This window comes from Dromiciops gliroides, chromosome 4, assembly GCF_019393635.1.
Source record: "Dromiciops gliroides isolate mDroGli1 chromosome 4, mDroGli1.pri, whole genome shotgun sequence".
NCBI lineage: Eukaryota > Metazoa > Chordata > Mammalia > Microbiotheria > Microbiotheriidae > Dromiciops > Dromiciops gliroides.
In genome coordinates, this window is record NC_057864.1 from 167,416,612 (window position 1) to 167,432,478 (window position 15,867).

Consider the following 15,867-nt stretch of genomic DNA (forward strand, 5'->3'; position numbering starts at 1 on the left):
AGAAACTCTGCAATAAAATTGAAAGTAGAGAGTAAGAGCAACCAATAGAAAAAAATACAGAATGGGTCCAATCGTTATGCGGCGTTTTGTGTCTTTACCCAACAGGAGGGCCTGTTTCATTCTGAAGGTAGGGACCCAGGCTCCAATGGGCGGGCGGCGGAGAAGCGAGAAAGCCAATAGATGCGCCGCATTGAGTGACAGCTGTCCAATGGGGACGCTCCGTGCTAGCATCGTTTGGGTTCCAGGGCTTAACCACTGTCGCCGCCGACGCCGCCGCCGCCGCCTGAGGAATGTCAACTATTCAACATGGAGGCGGCGGTCACTAAGCTGGAAGTGATGGTGAGTGCAAAACGAAGGAAACAGACTTGTGCACTCCTCTCACTAGGAGGAGGAGAAAGCACGATAGAGTCTCTGGGAACTCTGGGCGACTCGGGCTGCACCGATACTTGATTTTCCCACCTTCCTCTCTCGCTGAAGGGAGTCGCCACCGCCTGGGCCCGTTTAACCGCCGCGGGGAACGAGTTACATCCGGGGAACACGGGAGGGAAATGGCGGGAGATGCTGAGGATTCGGGGCCATGGAATTCCATCTCCCTAGGTGGGGTGCATGAATGGTGTAGCCCGAGCGTTCCCTCCCCTCCCGGAGGGGGCAGGTGGTGCAGCCCGGGTCCCGGGTTTCCCCCTAGAAGGCGTGAATGGATCGGTCGCCGTGTGCCTGGAGAAGGGGCGGGGTTGGTCCATTCACATGCTGGGGGGGGAGGTGCTGTGGGAAGAATCGGGGTCCGGAGGCACGGAATGTCTTTCGGGTTGAACCATTTACCCTCCTGCAGAGGGGCTCCGGTGGGCCAATTAATTTCCAACGTGGCTGTTCCGCTTGCCCAGTTCACACACACCCCCTGGAGGGGGCGGAGGGGGTGGGGCGGGAGGAGAGTTCGTGGATCTGCTCGCGAATCCCACCCCGCGTGGGGAGGAGGGACTGAGGGAGGCGTGAGCGGAACGGCGGGAAGCGGACGGCACTCTCCTTCCCCCCCCGCCCGGGCCGTGGCTGGGTGAGGGTTGGGGGTGGGGAGCGGGTCGTACCATTTGCTCCCCGTAGGTCGGTTTCATTCATCACCAGGAGTGGGAGGGAGGGACTGGATTGGAAGCAACTCCCGCCCAGGAGAGGGGTGACTTTGGGGCGGAGGGAGAGGTCGCCGAGGCGGACTGGAGGGGGCCAAGCTAAGGGCCCTTTCTTTCTTCCTTCCCTCCCTTCCTCCCTTTCTTTCAGGGAGCCCTCCCTTTCTTTCCTCCTTCTCCCTCCCACCCCTCTCCCCGCCCCCTCCCCCCATTTCCTTGTTCCCTTCTCCTTCCCCTCCCCCACGGTCCCCGTCTTCATTCTTAGGCTGACTTCCCTGTGGGGCGGGGGGCGCGCCATGCATTGAGGGAGGGGATCCCAGGCTTGAACTCCCCTCCCCCTCGCTTGCTTCCCCTCTCCATCCGGAGCTTCTCGGGAGAGACGACCTTCCTTCCCCACCGACCGCCATGCCTCGCCTCGCCTCGCCTCGCCTCGCCTCGTCTCGCCTCGCCGTGCTGCTGCTTCGGCAGCTTGGGTGCATGCGCTGCCTGCCCCCTCCGAGCAAGCTGCCCAGGCTTCATTTTGACGCCTTGATTGGCACGAGCCAGGGGGGATCCAGGGAGGAGCAGCACCCCGCTCTCCGCCCCCTCCCTCCCTTCTCTCCCATTCCCTTTGCTGCCCGCTTAGAGCGTTAGAAAGGTATTTAATATAAGACTTTGATTAAGGTGGGAGGTGTAGTGGCGCCAAATGTTTTAACTTTTAGTCCTCAATCTCATGCAGTTTTTCTACAACGTTCACTGACCGAGTAGTTAATTTTGAATAGCTACTGTATCAAATAATTAGAAAACTGGTCAGTGAGTTATTGTCCTTCCCTTGTTTCTCAAACTTTGAAAAATAGTAATAATGAGAATTAGATCAGCTTTATCAGATATATACTGTATTTTTAAAATGCAGCCAAGTTTTGTGGGGCTTATGATTCCCCCCCCCCCCCCCAGTAGCTTCTTTTTGAAACGGAACAGCAGTTTTACTTTGCCACACCAAAGCTCTATCAGCTAATGGATACTTTTTTTCAGTTCCCAATTAATAACAATGTAATGTTACCTAGCTTTTAGAAAACACTAGTGTTGATCGCCAAGTATTGTAGCATAGTTGAGGTACTCATGGCAACACTTAACATAGAGTCGTGCCCGTTGTAGGTCTTTGAGTGTGAATTGAGTCAACTTTAAAACAGGTAAAACCCAAAGATGAAGGACAGGATTGCTGGGGAATCCCGGGGTTTTGTCCGTGACTGAGATTAGGTTGTTAGAATTGAGGCCTTGGGCAGAGCAGAAAACGATTCCTTTGTATGCATTTTGAGAAACTATAGAAAGGAAAGTAATCTGGCAGATGGGAGAGAATTAGACTATTCTAAATTTAGGGTGTGGTTTCGAAGAATGTGAGGAGTTGGAAATGAAAAAAGGGAATGAGGGAAAGGAGTGGATGCTTGGATTGATGTGTGTGAGCTCCAAGCACGAGATAAGAAAAGAGATTAAGTAGTGGAAAGCCTTGCGAATGAATATGTATGATGTGGACCGAAGTGTTGAAACTGCTGATTCCAGTTTCCCTGTGTTGGTACTTCACTTTATAGGGTAAAGTAGCAATTTGGCACAGGAAAAAAAAATCCAGCCTTTTTTGGGGGGCCAATAGTTTCTATTCTACATTTTGTTGTTTTGTTAGGTTTTTTTTAAGGCGCCTGTTGATTTTTACTTCCATCTTAGTGTAATTGTGATCCTTCTTCCTAAGCTATCACTTTTTAAAGTTGTTTATATTCCAGAAAGATATGTTTCTCATCCTTTGTGTATTCATGAAGGACTTCCACTTTCCTTGGTTCTGTATAGGGCAGTGGGTTGATTTCCAATCAGGCATTCTGTAAGCCTTCTGGTTTTTTGTCCTTTCCATTAAAATTAAGTTTATTTTTAGGTCAGTGAAATTATTTTCTTGCAGTCAAAAAGTTGAAAATGTATCTTATGTAATTGTTTTTAGAAATAATGGTGGTTTTTGTGTGTTGAAAAGTGGAATCATTTCTGCATTTTGAGGGATATTTATGAAGGACTCTACAGATATAAATTCTTATTGTTGCAGAAGAATCATTATAGGTGAGGCATCTGAGGCTTCACAACCATGCAACTTTTGGTTTAGCTAGCACAGACTTGTTTGTTTAGTCTTTCCCATCCCAGTTCCTCTTCTACTAAATGTATGAATTGTTAAAGAATTTGCCATAGTTAAAAAGAGCCCCAAACCATGACAATTCACCCTAGCAGCCACTTCGTAAATTTTTAAATAGAAAAGTTTTGGTAAGCCAATTCTGTTAATATTCATCAGTCACCTCACTTCTGTACTATTTCAAGGATATCTTTAGCAAATCCTGCCAGCTGTTAAACTGATAGGCATTTTCATTAGGAGAACAAACATTTATGAGGGGAAAAAGTCACTTGTCTCAGTTTAAGTTGAGGGTATGACTTAATTATACTGCTTAAGTTTAAATTCTTGCCATCTATAAATGTGAATGTTGTTTTCTGTGCTAAACCTTTTTTTCCCCGCATGATTTTTAGTTCCTAAGCATTCTGTAATGTTTAAACTTTACAATTTCTGGGATAAACACACTCAGAAGCAGTCAAACTTGAGGTATACTGATAACAATTAAAATTCTTTTTAACCCAACAGTGTAGTTAGTAAAACCAGCTGCCTTAAAAAATCAAATAGGTCCTGAAATTTAACTGCTAAGCCATAATATTATTTTATTTTTTATAAATGCATAATGTTTTCTTACATTTTACAAATTGTGTAATTTCCAATGTGTGGTGTCTGCATGTTTTCTAATTTCATTCTGTAACATTCTTAAAATAAATTTATCTCACCCAGGTTTTGGGGATAGATGTGTTTAAGGCGGTACTTAACATACTCTTCAAACATAATATCAAACTTTTTTGGTATTATTATTTTAAGAGCTCCATGAGGGCAGATATAATATTTTTGCTTTTCTTCGGATCCCTGGTACATAGTAAGCACTTAATAAATGTTTGTTTATTGAATAACACTTTATTTTAAGGTTAGTAAATTCTTCTCTTCCAAGAGGTATGCCATGTAATGAGTATTTTTAGGTTATCTAATAATACTGACAACAAACATAAATATTAAAACTATGTCCCAATTTTTGTTGCTAGATGTTACAAGTAACGCATTTTCAGTAGCCGCTGGTTTAGTTTAGAAACAAGTCTTAATCCTTTTTTACTCTAAATTAGAGTAAAGGGTCTTAAGTATGTGGATAGAACAGATTTTATTATCTAGGGAAGTATCCTTTATGAGGGTAAGATTGGGTAGTGGGTAGTTTTTTATTTATTGAAAAGGGAAAGAAGATAATATTTTATTTTATTTTTCCCTCCTTAAATTACTTGAAAAAATGTATTTTTAAATTGAGTTGTAGAATCTGAGAAATCAGATTTGGAATTCTGTGGAATCATGATGTATCCTTGCTATCAAGTCTTTCAGTATTTTGTATTTCTTTTTCATTGATCAAATAATATAACTTACTAAAAAATCTTTTTTTTTTCCAGTGGTTTTGAGTATGAATCTTGAAAAACATCATGAGTTTTAAATGTTTTAGTTCCTATGATAAAAATAAATCATGCTTTCATATAAAAAAACTCTGGAATTTTTACTTCACATTACTATAAAAATAGTTTAATTGACACTATGAAAAGAAAATGCTTAGTATTCATGGTATGGTATTATCTCTGGGAAGAAAGGCTCTGCTATAGAGTTGGATAGCCAAGTGACCTGATCTTCCTAATTGATAATAAAACTAATGGATGTTAACATTTGTAATATTGGTGTTAACATTGTTTTATGTACCACAAGATTTAAAGAAACTGCCCAGTTCTGATGCAGTTGTGAACCATTTTATCACTTATTTAACCATATTAAATGCAGGTAATTTCCTTTCTACTGAGTAGACTTTATTCTACACATAGATGGACATGCCATAAAGGGGAGGTTGAGCAAAATTTAGCTCCATTGATTATGATTTCAAAAATGTTTTATGATTTGAAATAAGTAGCAGGAAGGATGAGCTAGTGCTTATTGCATAGTAATATTTGATGTTTCCTTAATCTGTTTTTTCTTTAGTATGATTGGACATCTTATTGATTGAGTGGTATTTGTCTAGTGCCCTTTTTATGTTGTACTACTAGTGATCCTGCACAAGAAGCAGTGCAATGTTAAAAGGGCATTGGCCAGTGATACCGGTCACATTTCTGGGCTCCCACAGCTGCCTTTTGAATGGATTCTTCAGCTTTCCAATTGGGTTAGTTAACCTTAAACAAAGAAAGTAGATGACAGTTACTTGAAACCAGGGTTGTCTCGTGCCCATTATTTTGTTACTTGAGTTTGTGGGAAATGAAAATGCTTTCCTATTATTAAAACTGGGGTGAATGTGGCAGGAATGGCAAGGAGAAAGACGTTTAAAATGTTTAAACTTATTAAAATTTATTTAAAGACAGAAACGTGCAATTCACTAGAGTAGTGATACTGGTTACTCTTTAATACATGTTTGACTCACTAAATGCCAAGGAAACTTACTTACTTTGTTGCTTACAGCAAAGGGACAAGATTGATATTAATTACTCTCACCAGACTCTTAAGACAGAAAGAGGTGAAATGATAAGTACAATGTACTGGAAAGGTAGGCTGAATATGAAGAAACTATGCATCCTAGTTGTCTTAACTATGCATTTGGCTCTTAATTTTTAAAAAGGAAACTCATTGCATAGTAAATACATAGCAAAAAGTCAGGTTGGGTTGCTTTTTGCAGCATTCGGTCACAATAATTTACATCCTAACAGAACTGAAATTTTTTTTTACAATTTCCATTAGTGGTAGTTACCATGTGTACTTTGATACCTTATGACTTTTTTTTTAAATTCCACTCTAAAACGGTGCTTCTGATAGGACATTATTAAGAGTGGACAAATCATTGCATAACTAAGTTGGCATTTGAGTCTAATTTTTATCCAGATTGAGGTGAAGATTTTTTTGTTTGGGCTGTCATGGTAATGATATTTTGGGGTTTCTCATGTCAAAAATGGCAATCTTACTGTAAATGTTATATACCTTAAAAACCTCAACGGGTGCTCCTTGTTCTTTCTGTAATATTTCTTGTGATAATACTGCTAACGAATGCTCTGACTTTATTGCACTACTGTACTTTACAGCTAGCAGTGCAATAGTATTGTCAAAGCATCTGAAAGCAGAATACACAGCAATGTTTTGATTCTTGCCTTATGACTAATGATTCCTTCAAAACTTGTGGGTAATTTTTCACTTAATTTATATATTTCTTAATTGTACTGGAAAGACATTTGTGATGGATGAAATTATAATTTTATGTTACTGAGATTTGTGATATTGCTTTAAGTAGTAAAAAATTTAAACAAAGTATAATTTTAAAATATTAAATTTAAAACTGTCTTATGTATTTATAAATGTAACTTTGGAAAGAATGCTTCTACATCTAAAGCTATAGTCTGGCTAAATTAATGTAACTTTCTCAAAGAAAGCCATGTTTGTGTGGATTAATTCTGTACAAAACTTATTTGTTTTAAAAACCAACAAAAATGCTAATTTATTAAGACACATTGTCTCAATAGCAGTAAAAGGTAAAGGTGGCCTTAATTTGTAAGTCTATAGAGTGTCACCTTCCTAAAAACTGGTATATTGTAAAAAGACTTTATTTTGCTTCCATAAATGTATTTTATCATTTCATTATTATGAACATTGCACCATAATCTTAATCCCTATTCAAACAAGTTTTGAAATTTGATTTTAGATAACTACTGGTTGGATATTTTTCTGAGATGAATTGTTTTCTGTGTTCATTATAAACCTTTCTTTTTCAGCCTGTGAAAAGCTATTATTCTAAATCAGTCTCTTCTTTGAAGTATTCACATTCATTAAAGATTCCAAGATGGATAGAGAAAAATCTTTATTTTGTGTTACTTACAACAAACAAAATATGAGTTAACCTCATTTTAAGTAGTATACTTTTTTTTTTTTTAGTGAGGCAATTGTGGGGTTAAGTGACTTGCCCAGGGTCACACAGCTAGTAAGTGTTAAGTGTCTAAGGCCGGATTTGAACCCAGGTCCTCCTGACTCCAGGGCTGGTGCTCTATCCACTGCGCCACCTAGCTGCCCCCAAGTAGTATACTTTTAAGTAATAATATTACATTTATTAGTGTTTATATACAAATTAAAGTCTGTGAACTCCAGTAATTGCCTCAATGATCAACAAATTTTGTTGGATTGCTTTGGTATTGACAAGTCTTACAGTTCATTTAACCCTGGTTATTCTAACCAGCACCTTTTAGCATATCAAAAGAATATCTTTTTAAAAAAAATACAACCATCAATCTTGGAAGCACTTTGTAAAACATCAGCGTAGTTTGTCCCTTTAAAATTCTCTCACTAAAACTAGTTTGATATTCTAACAGACTTCAGATGAAAATAGCAATTTAAACTAAATCATCAAATTCTTGATCCTGGAAGCCTTAGGAAGGATAGAATTTATTCAGTTGATGAATATTCCTCACTTTACTAACTTTAGCTTTTAAATATTTTTAAATCAATTATCAAAGTATCGAGACATTTCAATAGAAAGCCATTAGTGAAGCATATATGAAGTAATTTCTGACTTGGTTCATTATAATTCTACTTAACTAATTACTGTGTAGTACTTAGACCTTTAGGCATATTGAGAACATTGATAATTTTGAAAAAAGGCAGAAGAGTTTCCCTCAGGGAGGCACTTACATGTTATAATTCAAGTCAGGACTATTTTAGTTTCCGCAAGGCAAAAAAAGTCCCTGTTATGTCCATTTGAGCTCTTTGGCACTATTCCAAGTTTAGGTATGCCATTAGTAAAGGAAATTGGCATATTTCTGCTTATGAGTCCAACAAAGGAGATTACACATGATGTTATCCATAAACTAAAATAATGAGTTGTAAGGGTTGAGGAATACTTTTTAGCTTACATTCAGTTTTCTTTTTTTTTCCCGCTTTAAAAAAAATTCATTTTTTCCCCACTTACAATGTAAAGACAATTTTTTTGTTTGTTTTTGCAGTGCAGTGAGGGTTAAGTGACTTGCCCAAGGTCACACATCTAGTTAAGTGTCAAGTGTCTGAGACTGGATTTGAACTCAGGTCCTCTTAAATCCAAGGCCAGTGCTTTATCCACTGGGCCACCTAGCTGCCCCCATAAAGACAATTTTTAACATTCATTTTAAAATTTTTTGACTTCCAAATTTTTTCTCTCTCTTTCTTACATTCCCCCTCCCTGAGAGAGTAAGCAATTTGATACAGGTTGTTCATGTTCAATTATGCAAAACATACTACCATAGTAATCATGTTGTGAAAAAAAGACACAGATCCAAAGGGGGAAAATACATGAACAAAATACAGAAAGTGAAAAATAGTATGCTTTGATTTGCATTTATACTCTATCAGTTCTTTCTCTGAAGTTGGATGAATTTTTCATCACGAGTCCTTTGGAATCATCTTGGATAATTGAATTGCTGAGAATAGCTAGGTTATTCACAGCTGATCATCCTTAAAATATTGCTGTTACTGTGTACAATGTTCTCCTGATTCTGCTCACTTCACTTTGTATCAGTTCATAGAAATCTTTCCAGGTTTTCTGTATTCTTTTTGGATTAATTTAGAAAATGAATGTGAACTACACAGCCATAGCAAATCCCAATAGTGTTTAGGAATATTGTTAAATTCACAGTCTATTGTGATAGAATTTTTTTTTTTTTTTTTTGCGGGGCAATGGGGGTTAAGTGACTTGCCCAGGGTCACACAGCTAGTAAGTGTCACCTAGCTGCCCCCGTGATAGAATTTTATAAAAACATATTTTGGCATGATTTCATTAATGTAGCACCCAATGTGAAAACCTTTCATGCATTTCTGCAAAAAAATTATACAATCTTTGTTTCATGAGCCACTGTGTGGCTCACATTAGTCTGATTTGACTATAGTACATGTAGAGGCAGGATTTGAACCCAGGTCTTCCTGGTTCCAACCCTCTGTTCAGTACTATTAGAATAGAAAACTTTAAAATGAAGTCATTACCTTCAGTCTTATACTATTCAAGAATAAATTTAAGGATAGCAAATCTTATTCAACAAGCATTGGACCATATGCTAGGCTATGGTTATAGAATTACAAAAGTGAAATAGTGACAGGCCTCCAGCTTGGTTTATTTTGGGGTAACCGCAGGAGCACAGATGAGTAAGTAACTAAAAAAGTAAATATGCAAAGTAAGTTCCCAGACTTCTGGAGGGAACAAACAAGTGTAGGAATCCAGATTAGGCTTTTGAAGGAGTTAGCACTTTAGCAGAGCCTTGGAGGAAGCTAAGGTTTCTAAGAAGTTGAGTACATCCTAGGTAAAATCACTGATGTGACACCCTGCCTGTAAGAAGAACAAATAAGCCATTTTGGCTAGAATGAAGAGTGTATGGTAAGAAAGCATTGAATCTGGGAAAGTAGACTGGTGTCCGATTCTTTTAGCCTTCAATGCCCAGTAAAGACATTTGTATTTTATTCTGGAGAGAAGTGGAAGCACTGCAGCTGCCTGAACTGGGGAATGCCATGGTATTCATAGGACAACATTAAAATACTGCTGCATTTACCATTGATCCCTTTTAATTTTTATCATTACCATTTTCCCAACACACTGAGGTATAATGAATATTGTTGGCTCAAATCTTCCAGGAGACCCTGGGCAAGTCACCTGGCATTATAGCTTTAGATCTGGTAGGGACCTCAGAGGACATCTAATCCAAACCCTCCTTATACAGATGAGGAAACTTGAGGCCCAGAAAGGCTTCAGAATAATTTAGATCACAAAGGTAAGTAATACCCCAGAGATGAGATTTGAACCCAGGGCCTCTCACTTCAGAGCCAGTGCTCTTTCCATTGTACCATACTTTGGGCAGTTCTAAGATTTAGCTATCAAGTCAAAGGTTGGGATTTGCTTTGGTGTTTCAGAAAAGAAATTGCAGGTCTTTGACATAGTTTTATCATTCCATAGTTCCTATTTTTTAGTTTACGGGGTACTTTCCTCATAGCCATCTGAGGTGGTTAGCACATCCCATTTTATAGGTGAGAAGACTGAGACTTAGAAATGTTATTTGACTCCCCCAGGTTAAACAGTAAATAAGGGAATTGAACCAAAAAGCAATATGACTTCAGGGCTTGTGTTCTTTCCACTCTATCACATACCTCTCCATTTAAACACAATGCACTGGCATGAGTAATACCTGTAAATTGCTAAATAAGCATGGTTATTCATATTCAGTTATAAAACTGACAATCTTTCATAGTTGTTACTGAATTCATACTTCTTTTTTCATTAGTTTTAAGAATGAATATTTATTTTGTAAGCAGACTTTTATTAACAGACTCTTATAGAAGAATTCTTTTTTTTTTCCCCCCCTCGGGGCAATGAGGGTTAAGTGACTTGCCCAGGGTCACACAGCTAGTAAGTGTCAAGTGTCTGAGGCCAAATTTGAATTCAAGTCTTCCTGAATCCAGGGCCTGTGCTTTATCCACTGGGACACCTTGCTGCCCCCAGAAGAATTCTTAATTGGTACTTTTCTCTCAAATAGTAACCTTATCTTTTACCTATCAATATCTATCTCCTTTAACAACTTAATGGTATTCCAACCACATTCCAACTTACAAATATTCTGGTTCCCTAATTTTATTGTTAAATCAGGGCTCACTAGAAACTTTTGTTTCGGTTTTTGTAAATGAAAATGTTTTCTAATATTAGTATACATTCTCATTGTGTAATTTGCAACTCCTCATTGAGAATTCTCATCTTGTAAGATCAATACTCTTGGTCCCTCTAATTGGATAGTAGAGTCCTGAACTGCATTTAAGGAAGGGAATAGAACTGACATCTCCTGAGGCATCTCATTTCCCACATGGCTGCCCTCATTTTGTACTTATTTAGCTCCTTAACCCTCTCCCACCTCCTACCTTCCTTTTTAGCTTCTTTTTTTGTGTGCTTTCTCACACTTCCCCTCCCCCACTGCTGTATCTTTGTCAAGAATACCCCAAATAGGGCCAGGAAGAGTCTGACATGACTGGACATCAATAACAATTTCCCTCATTAAATTGTAAGCTCCTTGAAGGCAGAGACTTTATCTTATTTGTATCCGCAGCACTTAGCACTTCCTGGCACATGGCATGTTTATTGACTGTTGGTTAACTATTATTATACTTTCATCCCTTAACAGGCTTAGCATGTTGAATGTAATTTTTACTTTTATGATTCAAGATATTACAGTGCCTTCCTTGGTCTTTTAATAAACATTTAAAAAATTATTTTAAAATGTTTTATTAACTTAAACACTAAAAAAGATGAGCACTTTCACATGTAAAGAACATATAGTTGTACACGAAACTGAATCTATTACATATAGCTTGCTTTTAAGTATATGATAAAATAAGCCTCATCTCATTGTGTGTGATGTAGAAAAACTGAAATGACTGTAGTGATGCCAGACCATATCCTAAAAATTTATCTGTATTTAAAATAAATTGCTGATACCAGCTTATTTTCGTGTTATTTGCTTCCTCACAGAAGCAGGGTATGTGGGTAGCTTCTTATTTAACTGAAAGTTCTTAATAATTAAAGTTTTACTGGAATAATCAGTAGGATACTTTTGTATTGTTAAGCTCTTTGTCAGACTTTAAGTAAAATAAGATCGTTGCTTGAATAGATCTTGTTAATTTGACTTTTGTTAGTGTTGATTTGTTAACATAGAATTTTATGTCTAAGTCAGCTATCTTTTAAAAAATATTTTGTATAGGCTTTTTCACATTAAGTTTTTCTTTCCTACTGAAACAATATGAAACACTGATTTCAAACTGAGTTTTGTTATTTAAAAATACAATGTTGTATAGGAGTTCTTTGACTGGAAATTTCTTAAAACATTTTTATGTCATATTTGCTTATATGATACTACAGTACCATTTTTTTTTGTTGATGCTTTTATTTTTGAAGGAAGATTATGAATATTTTATATCTAAACCTGAGAAATACAGCAGAAACATTCATGGCATGGATTCTAATGGACGAGTTTACATAACATTTAAAAACTGCTTTAAAAGATACCAGAGATCTTGGGCATGGATCCAAGGACATCATTTGTAGGGAATGAGGATGATAATAGCTCATCGAAAAACCATTTCACTTCTAATGCCAAAATATACTGTTCCCTTCCTGAACCCCCCCCCCCCTTGGCCTCAAGTGTAGCCGCATTCCTTTTCTTTGACTTATTTCTCACCATTCACGAATGGTCTAATTGGAGCAGTGGGTGGAGTTGTATCTTGGAATGGATTTTAACCTTGGGAAAAAAGCCTCAATTTATTTTCTTCTGTGAAATGAATTTCTCTTGCAAATGTAATATATATTTCTTTGGTCCCTTACAAGGATAGTCTGAAGATAAACACCAAGGGGCCACTTGCTTAGTCTTGTTGCCTCCAAAATGCTTATGGAGTTGCACAAGGTTTTTAATGTCCTCAGGTAAAAGGTTACATCATAGCCTAAGGATACGAGGCATCTCTGGTTTGGGAAGAAAGGCCTTAGTGTTACCCCTCTGTATCTCACTTCATATTATCTTTTAAAAATTAAATTAAATTTTTATTTTTGGCAGGGCATTGAGGGTTAAGTGACTTGTCTGGGGTCACACAGCTAGTAAGTGTCAAGTGTCTGAGGCTGGATTTGAACTCAGGTCCTCCTGAATCCAGATCCAGTGCTTTATCCACTGTGCTACCTAGCTGCCCCACTCACTTCATCTTGAAACCAGACTCAGAAAACTAGGGAAAGCCAGCCATTTTTGACCATACCCTAGAGATACGATGTTATATGGAGAGGAGGGGAACGAAGGGAAAGGAAAAGAAGGGAAGTTTTAGGAAAGAGTAGATTTCACCTCTGTAGGGGCTATGATTTGTTTCATGTAGGAGTGTATTCTTTGTGTTACTCTTGGAGAAATTGCCTAGATTAATTAAAAGGGCAAAAAAGGTGACTATTCTTTGTTCATTTACACAGGCAAGAGCTCACCTAGTTTATTCTCTTTAGGATGGAGCCAATGTTCCGAAAATAGAAGTGGGAAAGGTTATGTTATAAAATATCTGTCTCCTATGTTTGGTAGTTAAATCTACACTTACTATATACATTCCATGGAAGGTTAGAACTAGAAGGGGAACAAAGGAAACGGGTCCAGAGAGATAAAATGCCTTGCTCAAGGTAAAGCTAGGACTAGAATCCAGGTTCTGTTTGCTAGGTAAATGTTCTTTCTGCTATCCCATATTTTTTAAAATGTTGAAATAATCTCTAATGCATGGAGAGACCAGTTTGGCTAATGTACCTCAAATACTTTGTTTAGCAAACAAAAAGTTATTTTGCCTTATTCCTTAATTCTTTGGGGATGATTATTGATTATTCAAGTTTTTTTTTTTCCTTTTCATAAAAAAAAACAAAAACATTTAAAAGATTGCTTTGCAAAGTTAGGCTAGGTAATTTAGGATTTATAAGGAGGTGCCACAAGAACATAGGAAATATTAATCAGGAACAAATCAGAAGTCCATTCACACTAGTATTCTCTCTGAAAATGGCAGTAAGGATATTCTATGAGAATTTTGCTTTCCATGCCATGATTCTTTTTTGGGGGGGGAGGCAATGGGGGTTAAGTGACTTGCCCAGGGTCACACAGCTAGTAAGTGTAAAGTGTCTGAGGCCGGATTTGAACTCAGGCACTCCTGACTCCAGGGCCGGTGCTCTATCCACTGCGCCACCTAACTGCCCTATGCCATGATTCTTAATGGATAAGAATATAGCCCACATACCTCTAAATTTTCCTTTAATAAGTGGTTATAGATCTGTCATAAAACTTAAGGTTTTTTATATGTTGATTTTATTCTTGTCATAGCAAGTTCCATCTATTTACTCCAAGGTAGGGCTTCTTAAACTTTTTCCATTTGCTACTTTTTCACCCAATAATTTTTACATGACCCCAAGTATATAGGCATATAAAATAGATATTACAGTTGCAACCCACAGTTTAAGAAGCTTTGCTCTAAGGTACTCACCAATTTGGGGGGAGGGTTAAAAATATTTTTAAGGATCTTAGCAAATTCTATTTTTCCTAATTTGCATGTGAAAAGATGGAAGCCCTAGTTCACTATTGAAGTAGGTAAACTGAAAAGGCCTTTTCTATTTTCTTCACAAAATCTGAATTCAGGATCTAAATTTTTAAAACTAAAAATTCTCCCTACAATTCCCCAGTTGAAGTTTTCGGCCAAGTATTTGGTGAGAGAAAATGAAATTAACTGGTACTGATTCAGCAAGAATTTTAAGCCCTCTGTGTTGGACATAGGTGTTTATTTAGTATAAAAATGAGATGGAAAAAAAGGAGCTAGATTTGTTTAAAATATTATTGTGAAAGAATTCCTATATAATTAATGTGTTCATACTTTTCATACTTTTTTCTTTTATTATGGCATATTTTCATTAACAAATTTGTGTCATATAAGAATATTACAGTTAGTGATTAACATGACAAAACCTGTGATCAGAACTAGAGGGAAAAGAAACATTGGTATCATCTAGTACAAATCCTTTATTTTACAAATGAAGAAACTGAGGCTCAGGGAAATTATAGGTATATATCATTTTCACAGTATAGTTAAGGCTATACAAATGCATATACATATACAGTCAAAATATCTTGAAACGTAGCTAGTAAAAAATGTAGTTAGTAAATGCTAAACATTTAAAAATTTATTTAGAATACATTATTATCTTTGTTTTTACATTGTCTTAAGTTTTTCCTGGCATCCCTTCCTTTCTCCCTGCCCAAAGAGCCATTTCATATGACAAAGACTTTTTTTAAAGCCAGAGGAAGAGGGGGAAAAAATCAACAAAACTGATCAATACACCAAAAAAAAAATTTTTTTTTAAGAATCTGAAAATATATTAATGTTTCACAGCTGTGGACCTTTTACTTCTACAAAGGTGGAAGAAGTGTCTTTTCATATCTCCTGCTTTATAATTCTGCATCATTCACTTTGTGATTGTTATTCTTTCCATTTTCATTACTACAATCATTGTGTATATTTTTTCTTTGCTCTGTTTACTTCATTCTGCATCAGTTCATGTTAGTCTTTCCATGGTTCTCTCTATTCATTACATTAGTCATTTCTTTTTTTTTTTTGCTTTGCGGGGCAATGGGGGTTAAGTGACTTGCCCAGGATCACACAGCTAGTGTCAAGTGTCTGAGGCCGGATTTGAACCCAGGTACTCCTGAATCCAGGGCCGGTGCTTTATCTACTGTGCCACCTAGCCGCCCCCACATTAGTCATTTCTTAAAGCACAGTAATATTCCATTATGTTCATGTACTATAATTTATTTAGCTATTTCCCAAATGATGGTAAATATGTTATTTCCTATTCTTTGCTATCCCCAAAATGCTGCTATAAATATTTTGGTATATATGGAGTTAAAACCATGCTTTAGGGGGGCAGCTAGGTGGCGCAGTGGATAGAGCACTGGCCCTGGAGTCAGGAGGACCTGAGTTCAAGTGTGACCTCAGACACTTGACACTTACTAGCTGTGTGACCTTGGGCAAGTCACTTAACCCTCATTGCCCAACCAAAAACCAAAACAAAACAAAAAAAAACCATGCTTTACAGGGACCTCATCTGAATGA

General features: G+C 37.5%; 1 protein-coding gene across 1 annotated transcript in view; it reads left to right on the forward strand.

The window, feature by feature from the left end:
• The first annotated feature begins 145 nt into the window (after positions 1–145).
• Positions 146–15,867, forward strand: part of SKA2 (spindle and kinetochore associated complex subunit 2) — a 51,490-nt gene continuing 35,768 nt past the window's right edge. The window contains 2 exon segments of the mRNA XM_043964172.1: positions 146–260; positions 263–339. Coding sequence (XP_043820107.1) covers positions 146–260; positions 263–339 — 192 coding nt within the window.